Consider the following 24,163-nt stretch of genomic DNA (forward strand, 5'->3'; position numbering starts at 1 on the left):
TTAGGCGTGATGTAACCCTGAATGCAAGTTAATTACATTTGAAATGACACTATAACTAATGTAAATTAAAATAAAACCAAAAAAGGCCTCTTTGTTCTTTTGGTATTTTCCAAACGATTGTTTGGTATTTTGAAATCGAACGTGGTTTGAAAAAGCGCCTTTTCCTGTTTCAGAATGTATGACGACACGGGCTGTGATTGGTCGAACCGGCGCGGCGAAAGACCTCCATGATATTTGGCGCCATTTGTCGAAAACAATCCACTTCGCCAAAACCTACATTATTAGGGAATATGGGTTCTCTACATTAGATTCAAATCCTCTTCTAATTTTACCGACTACATTTCCACGTAAGCTGGGTTTGGGGGGCGGTTATTATCACATGTTATGTTTGTTTGTTTTTTTTTTTTTCCGGTGTTGGAATTTATATCGTTGTTTGGGAAATGTGTAGATAGGCTTTGTGTTTAACGGTAATTCATTACTGTACGCTACTCATATTTTTGCACCGTACACTGTACATTTAGAGTATGTATCAACGTATCCCCCAAGGAAGGAAAAGAACCGGTGAGTGCCTGTAATGGTTATGATTCTTCTACAAACACATAACGTTAGTTGACAGGTAAACATTTAATAAATGCGATTATGGAGACTTTATTCGCCCAGACTTCAGCTGTTACTGTTATATACAATGTACGCGTTGTAGATATGTTTAAATAAGCTTTGGATGTGAGGAATGTAGCTTTGTTGTTTGTGCTTGTCTAAACTAGTTTAAAATCCATGGTTTTGTCTGTTAAATCTATACAGATCTATAGTTTGGGTGTGAAACAATGGCTGGGGCCGTGGCTATGGCGGCTGTCATAGAGGATTTTGAGGGTCAGGTATGTGTCACAAAAAAGTACTGATTTTCTATTAAAAAAAAAATTTGATATATACCTTTATTTTCTGCTGTTTACATTATTGCTATGTTTCTCCAGCCGTGTAAGAAGTTGAGAAAGGATGGTGATGCACCAGCTGTCAAAACAATTACTAATTACTTTTTGCCCAAGCCTGTGGAGAAACCGTTCTCACCACCAAAGTCTAACAACATTTTGGACTACTTTAAGAGGACCTCGCCTGCACAAGAAATAAAAAGCTGCTCTCTAGTAGCTAAAGAAAACTCCTCGCAACCTTCAGAGCAAGCAAGTCATGTAATCCCTGTGAAACCTATAAGAGGACAGGGGCAGAAGCGAACCAGGAAGGCCAAAGACAACAAGAAGTCCAAAGAGGAGGATGCACAGGTGGTCACAGATGATGTTGTCTTGATAGAAAATCCCAGTGAATCCTCTGTAAAGGAAAGCAATACTGCCTTCCTTCCAGCTCAAACCTGTCACGATGCCTCCTCTGATAAAGAATCTGACATGAGGAAAAATGCCACCGAGGCTGATCCAGACCTGTTGATTAAGAATTCTGCAGAAAGTTCTGAGAAAAAACCCTCATTAAACCAGAGCAGGAGGAAAGACTGTTCAAACAGAAAATCTGCAATGAGGAGTAACCGGAAGGCAAAAGATGGCTGTGAAGATACTGAGGAATGTGATGCTGATGCACAAGATCCTGTACGTGAGACTAAATTGGAGGGAAGTGCAGAGGAGAAAAGCGGCACTGTCACAATCTCATTCAAAGACTTTGTGCAGAATCAAAGTCAAGAATGGGAAGAGAGCGATGTGATTTCTAAGACTGACACTGCTGGCACATCAAGTGAAGGCAACCTCTGCAGTGGTCAGAGTGATTCTGCAGTCGGTCCTCTACACGTGTCTCCCCGAACTCTCACGATTCAAGCTGAGGTGCATCCCATTTCCCCTGATCATCTCGAGTCTCTCAAAGTTGCCAAGGAGTTAAAAGTCGCATCTATTTTTAGCAGAAATAAAAAAAGTCAGTCAAAAGAGGACAAGAGTTTGTCTGACCCTGCTCCGGAGATTAAACCGGATGTGTTGCCTGACCTCAAAAGGAAATCTAACGTTGTTCTTCTTGAGGAAGATCTGGAACTTGATGTGGTGGAGTCCAGCCCCATTCCTAAAAGCACTGAGGTTGAGAGGAAGCAGTTCATGAGTGCCTTTAAGCAGCCGAGTCTTGATGGTTTTAAAAACAAAACCAACAAGGCTCAGAGCAAGCAGAACCAGGTTCAAGAGAAAGTCTCGGAGGCAGCAGACAATCAACATGACAAATCTCTTGAGAACAAAACTGAAGAAAAATCTCTTGAGAGCAAAACTGAAGAAAAATCTCTTGAGAGCAAAACTGAAGTGACCAGCTCGGAGCAGCACGAAGAGAAGAAAAGCTGTCCAGGTGACAAAAAGAAGCGAGTTAGGAAATCTGGGAAGAAAGGGCAAGCTAAGAAAGCTGAAGATGCACAACCTGCAACTCTGAAACCTGAAGAACCTCCAGCAGAAGTCGACAAAGGCATTAGCCCAGCCGATGATGACAACAGTGAAAAGGCTGTCAGAGAGCTGAGGAGGTCGACCAGAGAGCTTTCACGTAGACAGTCAGCCGCTGTGCTTAATACTGAACCACAGAAGAAAGAGAGGCAAGAGGACACAAAGAAAGATGATGACAACCAAAATACACCCTCTCCCTCTCTGGCCTCTACCCCAAAAGCTCAAAGACCCAAAAGAGGCATGTATAGATCTGAAATGCTCTGCCCACCTGACATGAAAGGCAGCCCTATCAGGTGAATTTAACTTTTTAGTTTCCTACTTTAATTGTTTTTTGTGAAGTACTTGAGACAGTAATTCAAACATTTTATTCAACAGGATGAGAATCACCAGGGTATTTCCATCCTCTGCTACAAAAGCTGGTGATTTTGAAATATCAAGTCCTCTCTCAATACAGGTAACTAACATTTATGATTTATGTATGTTATAAAAAAAATAATGCTATTGCTATGTCATTTAACAGTTCTTAAAAATAATTGTTTATATAAGCCTTTTTATGTAATTATTTTATTTTAAAATCTGTTAACTAAATGAAATAATTCTATTTTATTAATAAAAACAATTGTTATCAGTAGTTGTTTTAAGACTGAAGATTACTCACAAAGCTCTCCTTTGTTAGGAATCAAATGCAGCGAAAAAAAGAAAACAAGCTAGAAAGCTGGTGCAGAAAGCCAAAACTCTTCAGCAAAGTAAAAAGGACACTAATAAAGATAAAGATACTGTACGACGCTCTACAAGAAGCAAAGAGTCTGTCGTAAATTACTGTGAAGATGAGGTAAGATAGTGGGTTTAAATTTGTGTAAATGTTTTCTGCTTACAGGAACTCAAGTTCTTTATAAGTCAAGTTATTTTAGTTTTTAGAATTTATATCATTTCTTCTTTTTAGGATTCTGTAGTGTTTTTGGAGGAAAGCAAAAGCACTCTAGGCACTTCACAGGAAAATGAAAAAAGCCAGAAGAAGCTTCGTAGTTTGAATGAAGTTTTGGGGAAAAATACATCTCAGAATAAAACATCGAAGACTCCTGCAGGTACGGTACTGACACAAATGGTTAAAATGACGTCAACACCTTAATATTATTATTCTAATTTTGTGCCAACTTGGAAATCACATTTAAGTAATTAAAAAGTGCATTGATGTCTACTTAAATTTTTTCAGCTTCTAAAGTGGCTCCTCTTTTCGGTGAGAAAAAAGCTCAGACACTGTCGGCTGTCATCTCCATTTTTGACGACAGCAGGTATTACGCCAGTAATAACAGACAATAGTTCAATTGGCAAATGCTCTTTATTTCTTTTATTGTTAAATTCTAATAAATGCCTATACCCCCAAACTCAATGCATTCAGTCGAGAGGCATCAGAGAACTCGCAAGATGATGAACAGTTCAGAGCAAAGAGAGAGTTTCTGAAGAGTGGCCTTCCGGAGTCCTTCAAAAAGCAAATCGCAAGGACAGCAGCCAGCCGAGAGGCTTACAGCCAGGCCTGTGCTTCCTTCCAGATGGTGGTTCATGTCCAGCAGAGGGCTGCAGGTCAGCTGACAGCTGTTCTCTAGAGTGTGCTCTCAAAGGGGGTGTGTATTTAAGACTAATGTGCTCCTTTCTTATCATGTCAGATTGTTCTGTTTGGAATCTCCAGTGGCCCACGGATCCCTTCCTGAGTCGTTTGAAGGAGTCCTGTAATTTACCGTCTGTACCTCTGATGTCTTTGGAGAAGTCTTTAGGTTATGCCACAGTTCCTGTGAAGAGAGCCGGTTGCCATCAGGTCAGTAATCTATGATTTGTGTTTTGCAATTTCATTTATTAAATATTTCAGTATTTGTTAATATACATTACCATACAAATGTTTGGGGTCAGTAAAATATCTATATTTTTCTAAATGAAATTAATACTTTTATTTAGTGAGGATGCATTCAATTGATCAAAAATAAGTTGTTTTTTTATTATTATTATTATTTAGATGTCCTTCTGTCGAAGATCTGAGTTTTCTGAGCCAATCAGGCTGCATCTTTTGGAGGAGATGAGAATCTCCAATCCCTCCTTCCCTCATCAGCGTTTTTTTAAACGGTTTGTTAAGAGGCGTGAGGACTACATCCTCCAGGCCTCTGCTTCAGGTGACTGAAAAAGACAATTAAAAAAAAATCCTTTTTTTTTGCTTACAGTAAGATATTATTCGTAGGCAGAAATGTGTTCATAATCAGATGTGTATGCCAGAATAATTGACAAATTTTTTCATATTTCTTTCATTTATATGATTATCTGTAGAACCTGAAGGTGAGTCTAAGGTGTCCTGCCCTTCTGGATCATCGGATGGCATTGGAAGGAAACGGAAGCGTGTGGATGAAGGAGAGATGACAGGCAAAGTGGGTAAAAAACCAAAGTCCAATCACACAGACGGGGATGTTATAATGATTGAAGAAAGTCCACCGTCAGGAGGTCAGGCAGCACAGAATGTCTCCGACACTGTGCCGTCTGGCAGAAGACGAAGAGGTCGATCACTAAAGCAAAAGCAGAAAGAAGAGCCCAAGCCAGCAGAGTCAGTCTCCCCTGTGGGAAACCAGAATGATGCTGTCATTATAGTGGATTCCCCTGTCCCAGAAAATTCAAGCACAGAAGGTGATAATTAAATAAGTTTTAAGACTATCTTTTTTTTTCTGCCCTGAAAAGTTATTTTCATCTAAAAGACTACTTATGAAAATGAGTAACTTTACAGTATTTCATGAGCATTAGTTGAACAGCAAACATGAATTAACAGTGAACAAGAGTATAAAAATTTGCGTTTATCTTATTCTCATCAAGGCCGCATTTATTTAAAGGAAATTACAGAAAATTTCTATTACAAAGTATTGATTAAATATAATATTACAATCTGTTTGCACGTCTTTATTTTTTTTTTATTTTTATTTTTTTTTGGTAATGTGGTGGTTTGTATTTTCATTTGGAGATGGAGTGAAAGAGGATTTGCTCTGGACAGAGAAGTATCAGCCGCAGCACTCCAGTGAAGTGATCGGGAATATGGAGTCAGTCCGGAGGCTACACAGGTTACTATGCTGTCTAGTTTAAACTAAGATGGTGAAAGATCCCATTCACCTTTTTTTGACATGTCAATAATTTATTTCTTTTTTTTTATTTTATTTTTTTACTTTTTTCATTACTGTTAGCTGGCTGAAAGAGTGGAAATTGAGAGCTGACCGGGAAGAGAAGAGGAAACAGCAGGATAAGAAGCAAGAGGAGGATAGTAATGGTATGTAAAGATGCTAAAAGGCACAGCACTAGCTGTTTTGCTTGCCATATTTAAAAATCATCGTCTCAACATTATTCCTATCCAGACTCCTGGCTCGTAGGTGAAGGCCTGGATGAGACTGAAGATCATTTGTGTAACACGCTTCTCATCACTGGACCCACTGGAGTGGGTAAGACTGCTGCAGTCTATGCCTGTGCACAAGAACTCGGATTCAAGGTGTGGTTCACTTTTCAATTCTCTGTACTCTTTTGGAATTGTCTGTTATTCAAAATGGTAAAGTGTTTCTACCGACCTTGTTGGTTTTCTCTCTCAAGGTATTTGAGGTGAACTCCTCGTCTCAAAGGAGTGGTCGTCAGATCTTATCCCAGCTGAAGGAAGCCACTCAGTCCCACCAGGTGGACATCCAGGGTGTCAACGCTCAGAAGCCATCCTACTTCAGCAATTATAGCAACAACAGCACCACCACCAAACCCGGCAACTCTCCCAGTATGAATGTTTTCTTCTTCTGTGATAACAATACAATATATGCTGTGCTGTGCATGACTTTTTGCTTTATCTCAGTGTCTCTTCCAATTACAGGGAAGTTGAATTCCCCCAGAAGGGTTGTGTCATCCCCCAGGAAGCCTCCTCAGTCCCCTCGAAGTGCTTCATCCAGAAGAGGAGGCTTGACTCCGACATCTTTGGCCAATTTCTTCAAAGCAGGTGGAAGGCCCCCAGGGAAAGAAGCAAACACTCAAGACAAGAAAACACAACCTGGTAATTATTCAGAATTTAGTAATCAAAGTCTAGTGAAGCCAAATATTTAATTGATATTGACATTTATAGTGAGCCATATTTAAAAGTTAGCTCTACAAGCTAATTTAGTGCTCAAGCAACATTTTCAATTATTATCAATGTTCAAAACAGCTGTGCTGCTTAATATTTTGTGGGAAATGTTTTTTTTTTCCTGTATCCAATGATGAATAATAATATAAGTTCAAAAGAATGGCTGTTGATTTTTTTTATTTTGTTTTATTTAGAAAAGTGTTTTCAAGCTTCATGTTTGAGACATTTATATGGCATTTCTTGTTTTCTTTTAGTCTTAAAAGCTTGTTCCAAAAAGTCTGCCAAAAGAAAAGAGGCTGACGGCAAAGAGTGCCCCGGGGAAACCTCAGCAGGCACCAAGATCTCCACTGAAGACCAGGACAAGAGGACGGCCACATCCCTCATCTTATTTGAGGAGGTGGATATCATTTTTGATGATGACACTGGATTTCTGGCTGCAATAAAACACTTCATGACTACAACTAAGAGACCAGTTATTCTAACAACCAGTGGTGAGTAAATTTGTCACGTAACAAATAAGTTACAGTTTGTGATAAGTGAATAAGTCATCATGAGACTTTTTTTGTGCAGATCCAGTCTTTGGTGCTACATTTGATGGATACCTTGAGGAAATCCATTTCAAATCTCCTTCAGTGGTAAGTCCACTTAATTTATTTTCTTCCTTGCCGAGAAAAAAAAAAAAATCTTGTTTTTTGTCTTGTTTGTGATTGGTGATATGTTTGACTTCTCCAGGTGGATGTGTCTAGTTACCTCCAGCTGCTGTGTCTAGCTGAAAACATGAGAACAGACAGTAAGGATCTGTCCTGTCTGCTGGACTGGAACAGGTGTGATATTCGTCAAAGCCTCCTGCACTTGCAGTTTTGGGCCTGCAGTGGAGGTGGACAGCAAGTGCATCGGCCTTTGCCTTCCTCAGGTAAAGATATAATTGATTCTGAAAAAGTACACGAACTTAAGAACTCTTGGTTGTATATCCTTAATATGTGAATATACTCATCAAAAACGGCTTGTTTCACTCTGTAGTGCTCAAAGGGGACGTCAAGAGTGACATTCACCGTCGGTCTGTCAGAGCTCAGGACATAAATGAGGATGAAATACCACCCTGCCACGCTGCATGCACTGAGAGTTTGCTGGGGATCCGAAATATGCAAACAGAAAGTCTTGCAGATTTGCTGCTAAAGGTGATTGTTTATCTCCCTAATGTAAAAAACCCTATTCTTTTTTTTTAATGATATTAATAGTTTTATTTAGCAAGGATCCATTAAATCAAAAACGACCGTAAAGATTTCTGTTTAAATTAAATAAATAGAAGTTGTTGTTTTGAATTTTAGAACCATCAAAGAATTCTGGGGAAGAAAATATTAGAAGATTTTTATTTATCTGGTTGTGTGAGCAATATTTAGTTTAAATGAAAATACAAACTAAAAAATATTTTTTTTAAATGCAAATTTTCATATTTGCTAAACCTGATAAAAGTGTTAAATTCTTAGTGTTTTAAAGATTAAGTGCAGATGATTGCTAGGGTAATCCACATGTTTATCTGATGTATGACCTGATCAATCTATTCCTATCCTACAGCATGAGTCTTCAGTAATAGGCAGCGTTAGGTGCTGGGATCTTCTCTCAGAGGTCCATAGAAGGGGAGTGAATCTTCTCTTCTCCAATATGGAGAGTCTGCTTCCTCTGCCAACTCGTCTTTTACCACAGTCTACACTCAAATCACAACAAACACCAAACCCACAGTCCCGTCCTGAGCAAGTACCTCAGACTGTGTGGTTGGAAGTTTTGGAAGAGCCCTCTGATGAGGGTAGTCCCCTTAAAGTGTCCTCTAGAATGAGGGGGCGGAAGAAGGTGGGCATTGGCAGTAAAGATGTTTTCCAGTCTGATTCAGAGTCAGGGGATGACTTCCTCTCTCTTACAAAAACAAGCCGAGATCCTGCTCAAAGCACTAATGAAGATCCAGCCGATGTGTCTGTGAATGTGTCCGAAGCTGTCCCAGTAAAACCAAGGCGTGTTGTGTTAACCGAAGCTGAAAGGAAGAAGAGCAAACCAGTGATGCAGTGCCTAAGCAGTTTAGCAGAGTATATGGACCACATGTCCTTCCTGGACTCCTCACTTCACTACCAGCCGCTGCAAACAGAGGGTTGCTGCAGACCTCAAGTCTTTGGCTGGACTGGTGCACAGGTCAAGAGTGGGATGACTGATGACATTCGGTTAGAGTGTGTCAGCCGAGTAAATGATGTTAATGTCGATGAAATCCATGCTGCATTGGGGCACTTGAGTTTTAGGAAGTGCAAGGCTGAAGTCTCCCAAGCCTGGGACGGAGCACAGCAACTGGAGGAGGAGATCAGAAGAGAGGTAGAGGAGGAGCTCACCCTCCCTGTGGCTCCACACAAAGAGGGGTTCAGCCTCACTCAAACTATACCTTGTGACCCGAGGTGAGAATTTAGCTCCATTTAGTTTTTTGTTTTTATTTATACTTCTAATAATCTAAGACTGGGTCGTGTAGCTTTATAGTGTCTCTTTGTCCTGTGAGGCCATTTATACACAGCATACCGTTAGATAAAAAGTAAACTCGTGCTGATTTTGTTTTGTGTAGGGTGATGGAGAGGAGAAGTGAGGTGATGAAGTCGGTGCTCTCCTCCAGATCAGCTGGGACGCTTGGAAACCAGGCAGCAGCGGCTCTGGACTACCTCCCCTCTCTGCGTACCATCTGTAGGTCAGAGAAACTGAAGGAGCAGGGAAAGATCAAACGCAGGTGAGAGTTCAGCAGACACATTCATAGCCTGTCGGCAGTGCACTCATTAAGTTAAAGTTAGCACAATCCTGACTTATTGTCATCATTTGCTTCCACTAGGTGGTGCACCAGTGATAGGTCTAGACTACCTTTCTATATTAATTTATTAATATGTATTAGGATTAGTAATCCACCAAATGTTTGGCAACCAAAATTATTCAGCTGAAAATGGCAAAGAATAAGTGAAAAGACTTATATAGACATTGTTGTAACGAAAAATGAAATTTTTGTTGACGTGATCAAATAACAACCATACAGTGAGAGACACACACTCTTTATAATGCAGCAAACAAACAGTGTGGAGGCATTTAACACTTTCAGAGAAAGATGCAAAACTCCTTACAAACACCGACAGTGAGATACGGTCTTATTTTGTGTTTTGTTGGTACTGTATATGTATCTACTAGAATATTCAAATGTTCAGCGTTAAATATTTTTAAATTTGTTGTTTTGTAGTTGATTTATTTCTTTGAAAAGCATGGCAAAGCCATAAAAGTAACATTTTATATGATTTAATTTATGCAATGTTGAAAAAATTGGCAAAATGCATGGGGAAAAAAATGCAAAAAACTGAACAGCAAATTGCTGAATCATTTGACTTTGAGATCTTTTGGTTAAAAAAAAAATCTTTTCTGGTGTACTCTCGATTACCTTATGAGCCTGAAATGTTCATAAAAGTTTTAAAAACACAACAATTTATCTGTAGTGTTCTCGTAACTGCTGGGCGTCTCTTAATGCATAACACCCTGTTTTGTGAACAGACTCTGTCTTTTGTTACGCTAGCAAAGTGAGATCACTTCCAGTTATTCATAGTTTGAACAGTGACAGGGGAACTCCCTTTGCATAGTAGGCACATTTCTATAGTTAAGACTGCATACACCGTTTACATAAGTTAAATACCTCACATGAAAACATACACTGAACAAAATAAACGCAACACTTTTTGTTTCTGCCTCCATTTTTCATGAGCTGAACTCTAAGATCTAAGACTTTTTCTATGTACGCAAAAGGCCTATTTCTCTCAAACGTTGTTCACAAAACAATCAACAACCTGATCAACTCTATACGAAGGAGATGTGTTGCACTCCCTGAGGCAAATGATGGCCAGCTTAAGGCACACCTGTGCAATAATCATGCTGTCTAATCAGCATCTTGATATGCCACAACTGTGAGGTGGATGGATTATCTCGACAAAGGATAAGTGCTCACTAACACAGATTTAGACAGATTTGTGAACAATATTTGAGAGAAATAGGCCTTTTATGTACATAGAAAAAGTCTTAGATCTTTGAGTTCAGCTGATGAAAAATGGGGGCGTTATATTTTTGCTCCGTGTATGTCAGTAATACTGTCTGGTTCAACACTGTATTTGACACCACACCTTTTCTTTAAACTTGTGTCTTATAAATAGTGTGCTTAGCGCCTGATGCAAGTTTGTTTTTGTAGTTTTTTTTGCTGTGCTACCAAAGAAGTGTGAAAATGCAACTTGGTCATAGTTCATTGGTCTAAAAAAGAAAGTGGAGGGACAGGATGTGGCTTTTGCAAAGCTCAAATATGACTTGGTCACATTAACCAATGATGTTTTATATATGTCGGTCTTTTGCATTTTGTCACCATGTTTGTTTGTTTGTTTGTTTGTTTGTTTTAAATGATCAAATTCACTTGCCTTGTATGTGTGCCGAAACTTAAAGTTCCACTTTAACATAAAATAATCATAGTGTTGTGTGTTTCTCTCCCAAGGTTCTTGCACTATTTGGATGGTATACACTTCACTCTCCCTAAAAGCACAGTGGAGTTCCTGGCTTCCGAGTTCCCTTAAATTACATGCATATTTAGGCAGCCGATTAATGCATTTGTACAGTAATATATACTCAGAAGGAGTGTGGTTTTATGTTGTTATGTGGACAGCACATATTTGTACTGTTTTAAATTTGTTTCCCATTATGAAGACTTTTTTTTTTTTGTACTGCCATGCATCTTCCAAAATGTTTTATCAAGTAATAAATTTAGATTTGCCATTTGCCAGCAAACATGTATTTCTCAAAATATGTATGTACATTGTTAGAGCACTAGTGAACATGGTGCTATTTGATTTTTTGTACAGTTTGTGTATGTTTTTTTTTCTTCTAACGCATGCATTTAATCAGCTTTACATGATGTGTGAAGTCAAAACTAGCGTTGTTTTTTTCGTGAAACCCGGAGTCATGACACGTTTCACTTCCACATCTTCTAAATTTGATGGTTTTAGTCCACTTGAATCTGGGAAGATAACTGTACACCTGTAAAACGAGTAAATACAACATTTTGTGTATGCAGTTTCAGTGTGACTGGAGTATATTTACTAGCTTGAAAAAAATATGTTGCAAACAATATCAGTCTTGATAATCTCATTGTTTGCTTGGTACAAGTGTAATTTTACATTTAAATTTTTATTTATAATATTAAGCACAGAAAAGAAAAACTATACACAATGTGTCACTGTTTACAGTTTAATGTCATTATCGCCTACTCCTACCTATACGAGAGAGTAATTTATGTTAGTGTAATTATGTATGTAGATGGTTTTCTCCAGGAAGTGAACGCTAAGGGTTTTTTTATTCAGTAATAGAATGCTCGCGGAAGACCTCGCGTGATCGTCCAGCCGCAGTGTTCTGTCGCGCTCGAGCGCAGTCGAGATTGGAATCTGACGCGACAAAAGCGCACACTGACTCAATGAACGTGGTCAAACCTTCAAACCTCGCCCGACGGGACTAACCACGCGTGACAAGACAGGTCAACTCGCTACCTTTGTTTTTTTTAAGCATTTTGCCTATGGCAAATCGGGAAAAGAACAAAAAGACACTGCTAGAGTTGGCGAAGCTGCCAGAGAATAGCTGCTGTGCTGACTGTGGAGCTGCAGGTAAGAACTCACTGCCAGCAGTTCTTTGTCCACTTTAATAGGGATTTACTGACAATATATCGACACGCTGTTTATCATGGTTTTCAGTTCTGTAGATGATGCAGTGTAGCAATGAAGTAAATCTCATTGTCATGGTATGATTGTAACAATGGTTTCAGTAAAACTTTGGCATTTGTTTTGAAACCGGTGTTCTGACGAATAATGCTACCAACACTGTATTTATCCTACTGTAAGATTAGGGTTGGGGTAGGTGTACATATTAATAAAACCTCACAAATTATTAATATGATGGAAGCAAAATCTGATAGAAAGATAGAACTTTCCACTATCGAACACTATCCTTCCATCTGTTTTAATGAGAGGTAGCCAAAACTGACAGGGTAGCCCTATTTTAATGAATTCTTAGAATGTCTCACACAGTTTGCATGATTCCATATTCTGACTGTTAATTAATCTCTCTCTATAGATATAGAGAGAGAGAGAGAGATCTCACATAACTGTATAGGGATTTGTAACATTCAATGTTGTATAACATTGTTTACTGTTTCTCAAAAGTAATTCTCTAGCAGATAATAGAATAAAAATACTGCATATGTAAATAGGCTTTATTTTCATTGGGTCTCTTTTCCTAGATGTTGCTTGACATGCACTATAAAAACTGCTGGGTTGAAAACAACTCAATTTGGGTTCTTTTGGCAACCCAGTGCTGGGTCAGAAAAGGATGAACCCAACGCCTGGGTTATTTTTAAGAATCAAGCGGTAACTTCTGGCTCTCTCTTGTGAAGCCAACACGGAAGTGACTAAAATTGCAATTCATCGACTGGCCACTTGAAGGGGCGGTCACCAGGGGGGCAGGTTTAGCGGACCCCCACCTGCTGTTAGCATTCCTTTGACTCCCATTCATTTTGGCGTCACTTTTATAGCGAATAACTTTACATCTGAGGCGTTTAAAGACTCCATTTGTCCATTCATTATTTCTAAAGAAACATGAAAATGTATAAAAGGCTCCATTACCTTGTATCTTACGTTATGGTCCCGTAGAAGCAGTTTTTGTAAAAAAAATAGGCTAGCGATTGCGTCATAACCAGCGACTCTCTGTCGCACAGAGAAATTACCGTATGGACAGGAGGAGAAGGTTGCAGGCCATCTTTTACTGTCTATGAGGCAATCGGGGGGACGTGGAGGCATAAAGTCAAGGGGAGATAATTAATCAGAATACTTACCAAAATTTGCTCCTGTTCATGGTCGCCTTCTCTGGAAGATTCGGTGGGTGATTCAGATTTCTCTTAGCACAGCGATTAGAAGACTTACAGGTTGCTCACGTGACATCTATGTCATCAAGCTCAGCAACTAGCCCGCTAACAGACTGATCAGGTCCGCAAACCACGGCTGTCTGGGCCACCACGGAGCCACCAGCAGCAGCTGCTACATTCTGTCCAGCCGTTTCCTGGATAACACTGGAATTAAACAAATCGGGGGGAAAAGCATATAAGCTGGTTCCGGGCCAATTGTGAGCTAACGCATACAAGCCCACGGGCGATGGAGGGCATAGGGAGAACCACAGCGGGCAATGCGTAGTCATGCTCGATGCGAATAAATCCACCCTTGCTTCTCCAAAAATCTACAATAAGAGGCTCACCGTTTGGGGGTGCAACCTCCATTCCCCCTGCTCCAGAGTCTGTCTGGATAGCAAATCCGCTCCGAAGTTCAAACGTCCGGGGACATGAACCGCTCGGATCAACAGAAATCTGTTCTGAGACCAAAGGAGAATATTTCTCGCCAGCCTACATGATGCGTAATCGGAGAGCGTAATCCTCCTTGATGATTCAGATACGACACAACCGCTATGTCGTCTGACCCGAGCAGTACATGACGGCCGATCATCAGATTCGAGAAATACTGGAGAGCTAGAAAAACTGCCAGTAATTCTAACCTGTTTATATGCCAACTGCGTTGTGTCGCTGTCCACAGTCCGTGAGCTGGGCGCCCTTGACAAACAGCTCCCCAACCGGTCAAAGACGCGTCCCTTGTGACAGTCTCTCGGGAAGCACAAATCCCCAGCCAAACTCTGGCTAGAAGGAATTCGGTTGACATCCACTGTTTTATTGAGATAACACACCTCTGTGTCACCGAAATCGTCCGATGCGGAAGACAACGGGGTGAAATATTCCAACTTTTCTTCCACCCCTGAAAAGGGCGCATTTGAAGTAATCCCAGACAGATTACAGGGGATGCCACTGCCATTAGACCTAAAAGTCTGAGGCACAAGCTCACAGTCACTGCGCGACCTGATTTGAAGCGACGCATGCATGACGTGATAGACTGAGCGCGTGGGAGAGATAGCTTTGCTGTCATCGCTCGAGAGTCCAAGCCTATTCCCAGAAAGGTTATCCCTTGAGAGGGAATTAAAACACTCTTCTGGAAATTCGTGCATAAGCCCAGGCTGTTTAGATGATTCAGTACAAGATCCCGGTTAGAGTGAAAAAGTATGGGGAGCCAGAGCTAAGCCAAAGGGAAGGATGCGGTACTGCTACACTTTGCCCTCTAAAGCGAATCTGAGGAACTTCCTGTGTCTCTTGATGATCTGAATATGAAAATATGCATCCTTCAGATCGATCGTGACAAACCAGTTGTTTGGTTGAATCTGAGACCAAATAGACTTTACTGTTAACATCTTGAATTTGCTCATCCTGAGTGCAAGATTCAAACGGTGTAAATCCAGATTGGGTCGCAACCCGCCATCTTTTTTTGGCACCACAAAATAGCGGCTGTAAAAACCTGACTCCATCTGAGAGGGGTGTACTTCCTTTATAGCCACTTTCCTCAGCAGAGTTGGCATCTCTGGTCACAGCACCGCTATTTCCTTTGGTTTCACAACCATGGGAAAAATCAGCAGAAAGGAGGCGGGCCTTTTTGAAACTGAATGGTGTATCCGTGACGAATTGTGCGTAACACCCATTGTGAGATGCCGGGCAAGCGTTCCCACGCAGCCCGAAACAACATTAGTGGTATCAAGATTTCCGCTTTCTGCAACGCTTTCATAGGCATTAAAATGTCCAGGCACGAAATCCTAAAATGTCTCCACGGCAGGAATTAATCCAACAAGAAGAACATCGGGCTCTACCGCTATCGAAAAAGCGGCGGCTGTATGAGCCGTCATAAACCGTTCGTCTTTGCCAGACCCTTGAACCGTCCCTCGGATTTTGAAAGCTGAATTGTGCAGAGTGTCTGAGGGAACGCTCGGCATGATATCTCGATCCAATGCTGCTCGAAGCGCCCTTTGCAGCGATATAGTCAGTGTTTGAGTGTGGGGACACAGTCCCTGGCAAGCAGCAAGAGTATCAGGAGCTGCTATTCGGGGCCCAAGAACGAGAGGCATTTGCCGTCGAGCTCAGGTCTAACCTCTTTCGTTGTCACTGGCAAGCTGGCGTGTGGGCGTTCAACCTCCCTAGGCCTGTGAGAAATCAGCTGGCGGAAGGCCTAGGGAGGCCTCTCCAAACAAACCGTCTTTAGAAACAAGAGCATCCATAAGAAAAGATTTGTCCTTTTTTTTGATATCGGTGAGATTAAGCCAGAGGTGGCGCTCGACCGTAATCAAACCAGCCATGGAACGGCCCACTGCTCGAGCAGTATGTTTGGTAGCACGTAGCGCCAAATCCGTTGCTCGTCGTAGCTCTTTCACGGCCTCGGGTGTGATACCCTCCCCTTCATCGAGTTCTTTTGTACGATGTAAGCGTAAACACACTACGCACCATCATGGGAGTCTCCCTTTGTGATTAACCTGGTACACGGTTCCTTACATTTGCAAAAATTCATCGCGTACGCGGAGAGGAGTTAACACTGCTCGGAGAAACCGCTGAGAATGCGAGATGATTCCTAGGGCACAGATGATTCGCTTCCCTGAAGGAATGAAATCTGAGTGAAATAACGCGCGGCACCCAGGTATACGATGCGTACGCATGCGTGGGGTGGTGCCATGCACTATTTGGCCAATAGGATTGGCGGGATGGTATAGGGCTTCAGACATTCGTCACACCGAGGGGTATTCCCCATACGGTGACATCACCGCAGCATCGAAGTGACCTATGAAAGGGAACCTGCTCCCACCCATATTCGCAGCGGCGTCCAAAATTTTTTTGCACGTTCAAAGTCTAGTGTGACTGCCCCTTGAGGCTGGCTGCCAAAGAGAGTCAAATTATATTAAGTATTAATATTATAATATTTAATATATACATATATATGTTTAAATTATATTAAGCTTTAAATGTTCTACATAATTAAGGGCGTGGCCACTTGAGTGAAAGGTGGATTGCTGCTGCTCTCACCGCCATCGAGCCAGGTGGGCATGGTTTCAGCATCCAGCTCCTGCCTCTTTTCCCATTTTCGATTATCAGGGAGTGACACGCTGCCAAGATGCCGACAGCCTTCTCCGCCCAATTTGAGCTTAAAAAAAAGCTCTTCAGAAAACTACACTACGTCATGGACACTGTGTCCAAATCATCAGAAGTTATATATCACTTGAAAACATAAAATCTCAAAATTCATCCTTCAAAACCCATTTTAAAATCAGACATTGCATTACCATGTAAATTGTACATCAAAATCATGTTACAAAATGTTTTCAGTCATGAATTATAAAAATTTAGGTTTGTATCATGCACATTCATGTCTATCTTCAAAAACGTGAGTGACAGTTAACAGGTTAAAACCACTGCTGCATCAGTTTGACCAGCCTTCATACCAGTCACGACCTGTTCTTCATCAGTGGCCTTAAAGAGAAACACATTTGAAAAAGAGAGAACATTTAATCAAGCTGTATCCATTTTCAGGTAGAGGTGTATTCACATCAGTAAGGATAGGTAAAAAATCGGTTTAATAATTGTAACACTTTGTGTGGTTGTTTAATGTCTCTGTCTACCACAGCGCTCGAGAACGCTATAATGGCAGCACTAGTGTGAGCATGTAATATTGTTTGAAATAATGTATTGCTCTCAGAAAGCTACTTCTTTACTGAAACATTAAAACATGACATTCACATACCTCACAAATGTTCATGTACATGGAGAGCTGCTCTTCAAAGGGTTAGTTCACCAAAAAATAAATATGGACATAATTTACTCTCCACATGTTTACTCTCCTGAACAGACATGCTTGCTGTCATATAATTTAAGATATATTCATATATAAATATTGTAATGGATTACTTCTACAATAACTCTGTATTTATGAGGCTTGAAAATACAGATTATCATTCTAGACTCTCAATGGATTAACTAAAAATTATGAGAAATTTAAAAATATATTAATTTGTGTTGTAAAGACTTGTAGGTTTGGAATGACACGAGGGCAAGTAAATGATTTTTTGTGTGAACTATTCCTTTAAGAGGAAAGACAATGAAGGATGACTCAAACTTGGTTTGAGCTCTGCAATGATAGCCGGAGCTTCAGACTGAAGTTTAGCCAACGGTCTCTGGGTGTGACGTCTGATGCTTAGACAATCAGACCGGCTACAAAAACATTCATTTTCTAAAAATAACTCTTATAAATCTCAAATGAATTATTTTCTCCTATGTCTCTGGCTTTCAACATCTGAAAAAAACAAAACAAAAAAAAAACATTATTTTACTCTTAGTAAAAAAAAAAAAGTAATAAATTGATAACGGAATTATGATGTTTACTTGCCTTAAACCCATCTTTCCCTCTCTTTTGAAGAAGCTGAGAGAACAACCTCCTCCTCACACAAGCAGGCTCTGTGTAACATTAGTTAACTCCCGGCGTGGGCACAATGAAGACACAAGCTCAACAAGTCTGAAATATTACATGCAAAACATTACTTTGAACTATTACCACTTCAACAGTCTCAAAATAAGTATGCTAGTCTTTATTACATAACGCCATTTCCTTTAAGAAACTAACATACATTCAGTTTAAATACGCAAAATAAGAAAACAAATTAACATTAGTTTAACCGTAACCATAACCTTCTATTAACATCTCAAAAAGGGCAGATATTGTGTTCTGAGGCGAAAACCGCATCTGTGTATTTTTCAATATAACCTCTTTTATTTCCACGTTTCATGAAACCTCAAAATACTTCCGGACATAAACAATGAATGATAACTTTACATTTTGAATCGTTACTTACCATAATGTCTTTCACTCGCTTCTCGCTTCTTTCACGCTGAGAAAATGGTGCCTTCTCGCACTGGCGACGTCCGATGTTAAAGTGACATACGTGCTCTCTTTTACGTCCGCATTCCCAAACACAGCACCGCTGGGTTTTGATTAAGACCAATTTTCAGCCCAAAATCGGGTTAAAACAACCCAGCAGTCTCAACCCAGCATTTGGGTTGAAAAAGTAACCCAACATTTTTTAGAGTGTCTTGAGTTATTTACATGTTTGTTTGTTTGACTCTTGTTATTTGAAGATCCAGATTGGGCTTCATACACACTGGGAATATTTGTGTGTCTAAACTGTTCGGGAACTCATCGCAATCTTCCTTCTGTAAGTCGGATCAAGTCTATACGCTTAGACTTCTGGGATGATGAGCTTGTGCTGGTATGTGAACTAAAAACTCAAATGATGAAATATTGGTTGTTACCTCCCTGTTAGATTTTGTAAGGTCACTGTTTCAGTTTTCTGAATATAGTAGATACATTAGGTCATGAATGTGAAACTTAACACTGTTGTTCTTCCTTTCAATGCATTTTTTGGACGAGAAGTTCATGAAGGCCAATGGAAATCGTACTGCCAAAAACTTCTATGAGAAATTTGTCCCAGTCTTTTATTATCAGCCCCAACCGGACGATTGCGAGTGAGTAGTCTCTTCTGCAGACGGAAAAGTCAAACAAAAGCATCATTTAAAACGGAAACATATACTTACTAATTTATTGCCAGAATGGAACAGATCTCTGTTATAGGAAGTTAAAATATATATAGCTGATCAAGCAAGCATTTTACCGGCAAGAAAAAAAAGCTATGTACTATTGTTGGTTACAGTAAGAGGAACTACTGCTTCAACTAAAAAGGGTTTCTGGTTTTGAAGTCCAGTCTTTTGATTCTGTCAATTGCGTATGTTATTAGTTAAATATATGGCCACATTCAGCTAAACTAGTACAATCTGCTTTGTTATTATAAAATAATAAGTTTATGTTTGGACTGCAATGTATATATACTGTTTATCATTTACACATCAATCATCCCCAGCACGTAGCTCAACAAAATGAACTCTATGCACACTGTATAGGGTCCTCAGAGAACAATGGATTCGAGCCAAATACGAAAGAATGGAGTTTACAGAGGAAAAAACAGAAAGATCCTACACAGCAGGTAATCCATTTCAGTTCCCAGATGTTTTCTTTTTTTTACCTTAAAAGTTTATTTACCTTATTCTGTTTCATCCCTGCTAATAATAACAATGAATAACAATAATCTCTCAGTGAAATTGTTTGCCCTGCTCTAGGTGTCTATGAGGGCATGCTGTGGAAGAAAGGAAAGGATAACGGACAGTTTCTCGAGAGGAAGTTTGTCCTTTCAGTGCAAGATTTCACCCTCAAATACTACAAGGAGGATGTGAGACATTTTTTGTTGAGCAATGATGTTTGCACATCGTCAAGAAAAAAATTCATTATATTTTATCAAAGGCATTAATTGTAAATGGCAGCACAGACTGACTACATGACATTTAAGTCCATTAAAGCTAATAGTATGCATTAATCATCCAATATCTTTCATCGAACACAATTCTAGCTGTATTTTAAAATATTTGACTTTGATTGAAAATAATAGCATCTAATGAAGTATTAGGTGCACAATTGAGATATTCATTAAACACTATACCTGTGCTTTTCAGGAATCTAAGGGACCAAAGGCTGTTATTTCTGTGAAGGGCCTGAATGCAACCTTCCAGCCTGAGAAGATAGGACACGCTCACGGCCTTCAGATCACCTACTCTGTGGATGATCACACCAGAAACCTTTTTGTTTACCATAAAAATGGACTGGTAAACCTCTGAAACTTTATTCCCCATAACTGTACAATATTTGATGCAGATTTCAAAGTTGTTGGTTTTTTTGTTTTATAGGCAGCTTGAGCACTAAATAGTATTTGCTCCTGTATTTCCTCCCTTTTAGGAGATTGTCAATTGGTTCAATGCCATTAGAGCCATTCGCCATGTCTACCTGAAAACAGCCTTTCCTACAGCTAGCGATGGAGATGTAAGTACATTTTGAGTACTTGATTTTGACTTGTTAGAGAACCATGTGTAACCTCAGTGCAGTTTGCTTTACCTAGCTTTTGAATATCTTAAAAACATGTAGTTTTCTCCCGCTGTAGTTGCGTCAGCCTTGCCACATAAAAAGGAAGTACTGCAAGTTTCCCCTTTTCCAAGTGATTTTACTTCCTGAAACCATTAACAGCTAAAAGCCTGTCTTCCCTTCCATTTCACTACATGAATGATCATCAAACAAACACCCTACACCACAGTGTTAACAGGACACGGAAATGTGGTGTCGCTTTTTTGTCAGTCTCTGTGTGTCTTATATTCACTAGTTTTCTGGGCTAGTTCAGGAACAGATTGTTCTGTGAAACACTGAAAATCACTGTAGACGTAAATTGAATTTGGGTCAATGACATTTCTGCTACATGTTTATCTGGATCAGCTCTGTAGAGTTGGCAGTACGAAATTAATATTATGAAATGTCAAGACAAATGATTGAAATGTACTCTAAATAAAACCAAAGCTCTCTGAAACAGTTGTGAAAGGTGATCAACATTTTTTTATTTTTTTTATTTCTTGTGCGAAGGTTTAATAACTGTAACTGTACATTTCATCTTGATTATAAACTCTTTTACCAATGTGTTTTTTTTTTTGGCCTAAAGCTAATCCCGTGGATAACCAGAAGCTATTTAAAAGAGGGTTACATGGAGAAGACTGGCCCCCTGGTAAGAGTTTTCCCCCATAGATGGTTCCTTCTGTGTTGCTTCTTTGCATATTTTGAAATCTAGTTTTTTTTCAAGTTTAGCAAGATGTTTGTATTTGCCCTTAAATTGCACAAGTATTTAAGGATAAATCGAGCTATTCTTGTGAAACACATCCTTAAACATTCACAAACAATAATGCACCGTTACATGTTGAACCACTCTGTCCAATTTCTTTATATATTTCCAACATCTGTATATAGTTCTGCATGTGCTATTATTATATTATAACATTTCTGTATTGTGTTTTATTGTCCTGCTGTCTTATGCAGACAGAGTATGATAGCTCACAGAAGAAAAAAATAATTTTCTACCGCTTATGTTGAGCATGTGACGAATGATTTAAAGTATTACCGATATAAAAACAAATGACACTGGCTGTTTGTGTATGTTGAACAGCAGCGAGAGCCTTTCAAGAAAAGATGGTTTATTTTGGATTCCCTGGACAGGAAGCTACTCTATTTTAAAACACAGCTGGTATGAATTGCTTTTTTCTGTTCCTACTGTGTTTTTAGTTCACAAAACTCTAACATGAAACCTGTGAGTGTCGAATGAATTTGAAAGCATTTCTACTATGTGAAATTGTGAATCTTCTCTCTTTTTTAATAAATCTCTTTTTAATCTCTTTTTTTGTCCTAAAGGATGCCATTGAGCTTGGGGTAGTTTTCATCGGCTCAGAGAACCATGGATATTCCGTGAGAGAGTGTGTCCCTAAAGGGACGAGAGGAAACAAGTGGAAGTTTGGGGTAATTGTGGAGACGCCCGATCGGCAGTTCGTCTTCATGTGCGAGCAGGAGCGCGATCAGAGAGAGTGGGTGGAGGCCCTGAAAACCGTCATCTCCAGACCCATGATGCCGCAAGATTACACCAGTAAGATTATAACACTTTTAATCAGATGTGCTAATGTTGCAAAACATAAAGGAGCTGTAACAAAAATAACACTCTGTCTCCTTTTCAGCTGAAGCCAATATCCGTAGACGGAAGTGAAGACCATGAGTGGATGGGACAATAAGCTCAGACTCTGTCACTAAATTTATTTAAAATGAACCCTGACACGCTAGGTTAATCTAAGATTAAAACATTTGAGTCCTAGGGACTCAAAGAGAACCGTGGAAGAATGTGGCTTTTGTTTGGGGGGGGGGGGGGCATTGTTTCCTAACAAGCAGTTTAAAAAAACTCTATCTTGGTCCTTTTTGGGATGTGAAACCAATCTGAGAGGACTGCAGCAGGTCAGATGAAGACAGACTGACTGGCTGAACTCTCTGAGGAGCTCAAAGGAAATGACTGCGTCTGAAGATGGATAAGATCTGGGCTCTCGCTGCAAGTGGAGATCTTGAAACAAGCCTTGACCAAGATGAGGATCGGTTCCTAGTGAGAGGTCAGTCGGATTCACATGCAGGAGCTGAGACACCAAATCGAAGCAGAAACCATCAGGAATTATGGCTGTGCAGAAATGGACACATGCAAGTGACATGAAGTGTGTGATGTAAATGCTAGTCGTAAAACACCTGGGGTTCATAAACTGACATTTGGCCAGTTTTTATTTTGGGGGTAATCATATGGGCGACTGAACAAAACTGACTTGTTTTCATGTTCACAGTTCTTTAATTTTGTTTATATTAAAATCTATTTTCAAACCACATAATACATCAATACTACATTTGAAATTTTATTTTTGTTGCTAACACAGTGGATGCCATTCTCTTCACTGACTAATAACTTTAGCAATATGTTGATTTTGCTAGATTACCATTTATTGAAATATATTATATTATTTTATATTTTATATTGAAGTAATAACAGTTTTACAGATAACACTGACCCAAGAGGCTGTCATTCCCAGCAAAGCACTGTGGACAGTTTGTAGCCTGGATCTTAAATCAGCGTTCAGCAGTGATGTTTTTCAGCAAAGACAAACTTTTACAAATGAAGCAGAAAAGTCATGTCATTTGAAGTGCAACCCCACCAATGCATGGTTTAGCTAATCCTTTAGTTAATGTTTTTGAATTGTGTATCTTTTGTATTATTATTAAAGAATGATATCAGTTTACACACTTTTTTCCATAAGTGCATCTCCAGTCATCCACAAATATCCATGTGTATATCTACACACAATAAAACAACAAACTTAGTTTTTAAACTTAGTTATTATTATTATTATTATTATTATTATTATTAGGCAGCAAAAGAATAAGTACAAAGAGGAAAATGAGGGTTACACACATTATAAAATCACACCATGAAAGGCTCTTGCGTGCAAATAGAAGTTTTGGAATTTCTTAAAAAGTTCACATACACGTTTAGTCTTTCCTAAAAACATAGAGGAAGATATTTTTTTCTGAAACTGTACATTTATGAATGTTAACCTTAGCAAGAAATAGCAATAAATGAATAATACATTTAAAGTGAGAAGTATAGGGTGGATTAGTGTTATGTGGGACACTGACTAATGTTTTTTTTACAACATTAAACTGAACATGATTGGTGTTGAATTCAAGCAGGGGTGTCAAGATATTGAAATCACTTGACTTTCTGGAAATTATGTCAGAGATGTGGCCAAGAAAATCAACAAACAGGAAGTACCTCTAGTAAAGTTCACTGAAATGACATTGACATCAATTTTAGACTAAATGTTAAGGGTATAGATCTGTTATAAATAAAACAACGTTCTAAATTATCAAATCATATTTGTCATGAATATAGACATCAGACATTTGCAATAATATTCTTAAAATGTGTTAAGAATATTTTCTATTTTAAAAAAATCTTTGTCTCCCACTTTAGAAAATGATATTTTAAAAGTGGGACAGCATGTTTTGACTAACGTGGGACAGTCAAATATACTATGTTATTCAATAGATAAAATGATAAAATACATCTTTACAAAAATGGTTTGTTAAATTATTTTACTTTATTAAAGTTATTTTTTTCTTCATTACATGGTTATTATTATTGTTGTAAATAATAA

The 24,163-nt window shown here is 39.2% G+C and overlaps 2 protein-coding genes across 2 annotated transcripts; both read left to right on the forward strand.

The window, feature by feature from the left end:
• The first annotated feature begins 92 nt into the window (after positions 1-92).
• Positions 93-11,343, forward strand: LOC113046953 (ATPase family AAA domain-containing protein 5-like). The gene is made up of 24 exons (XM_026208115.1): positions 93-347; positions 522-561; positions 802-875; positions 972-2,698; positions 2,781-2,859; positions 3,082-3,237; positions 3,349-3,490; positions 3,619-3,697; positions 3,805-3,986; positions 4,070-4,218; positions 4,414-4,567; positions 4,719-5,069; positions 5,398-5,494; positions 5,615-5,697; positions 5,783-5,913; positions 6,012-6,183; positions 6,277-6,453; positions 6,777-7,013; positions 7,093-7,157; positions 7,255-7,435; positions 7,543-7,700; positions 8,098-8,957; positions 9,119-9,277; positions 11,057-11,343. Exons 3-24 carry the CDS (start codon positions 825-827, stop codon positions 11,133-11,135), a joined length of 5,469 nt encoding a protein of 1,822 aa, XP_026063900.1. The 5' UTR covers positions 93-347; positions 522-561; positions 802-824; the 3' UTR covers positions 11,136-11,343.
• Positions 11,344-11,765: 422 nt separating this feature from the next.
• On the forward strand, positions 11,766-23,245 carry LOC113046954 (arf-GAP with dual PH domain-containing protein 2-like). Its single transcript, XM_026208116.1, has 11 exons — positions 11,766-12,215; positions 18,644-18,774; positions 18,939-19,030; positions 19,463-19,545; positions 19,679-19,788; positions 20,069-20,218; positions 20,349-20,432; positions 21,097-21,159; positions 21,595-21,672; positions 21,837-22,065; positions 22,154-23,245. Exons 1-11 carry the CDS (start codon positions 12,128-12,130, stop codon positions 22,180-22,182), a joined length of 1,137 nt encoding a protein of 378 aa, XP_026063901.1. The 5' UTR covers positions 11,766-12,127; the 3' UTR covers positions 22,183-23,245.
• Positions 23,246-24,163: the final 918 nt, after the last annotated feature.

The sequence above is a fragment of the Carassius auratus genome, chromosome 28, assembly GCF_003368295.1.
Source record: "Carassius auratus strain Wakin chromosome 28, ASM336829v1, whole genome shotgun sequence".
In the NCBI taxonomy this organism is placed as follows: domain Eukaryota; kingdom Metazoa; phylum Chordata; class Actinopteri; order Cypriniformes; family Cyprinidae; genus Carassius; species Carassius auratus.

Excerpts from the sequence above, each read along its gene's own strand:
- LOC113046953 (XM_026208115.1), top strand. The coding sequence starts at position 825 with ATGGCTGGGGCCGTGGCTATGGCGGCTGTCATAGAGGATTTTGAGGGT. Across the intron at positions 3,987-4,069 it reads TGTCCAGCAGAGGGCTGCAG|ATTGTTCTGTTTGGAATCTC; the intron begins GTCAGCTGACAG and ends TTATCATGTCAG. Across the intron at positions 4,568-4,718 it reads CCTCCAGGCCTCTGCTTCAG|AACCTGAAGGTGAGTCTAAG; the intron begins GTGACTGAAAAA and ends GATTATCTGTAG.
- LOC113046954 (XM_026208116.1), top strand. The coding sequence starts at position 12,128 with ATGGCAAATCGGGAAAAGAACAAAAAGACACTGCTAGAGTTGGCGAAG. Across the intron at positions 20,219-20,348 it reads TTTACCATAAAAATGGACTG|GAGATTGTCAATTGGTTCAA; the intron begins GTAAACCTCTGA and ends CCTCCCTTTTAG. Across the intron at positions 20,433-21,096 it reads CTACAGCTAGCGATGGAGAT|CTAATCCCGTGGATAACCAG; the intron begins GTAAGTACATTT and ends TTTGGCCTAAAG.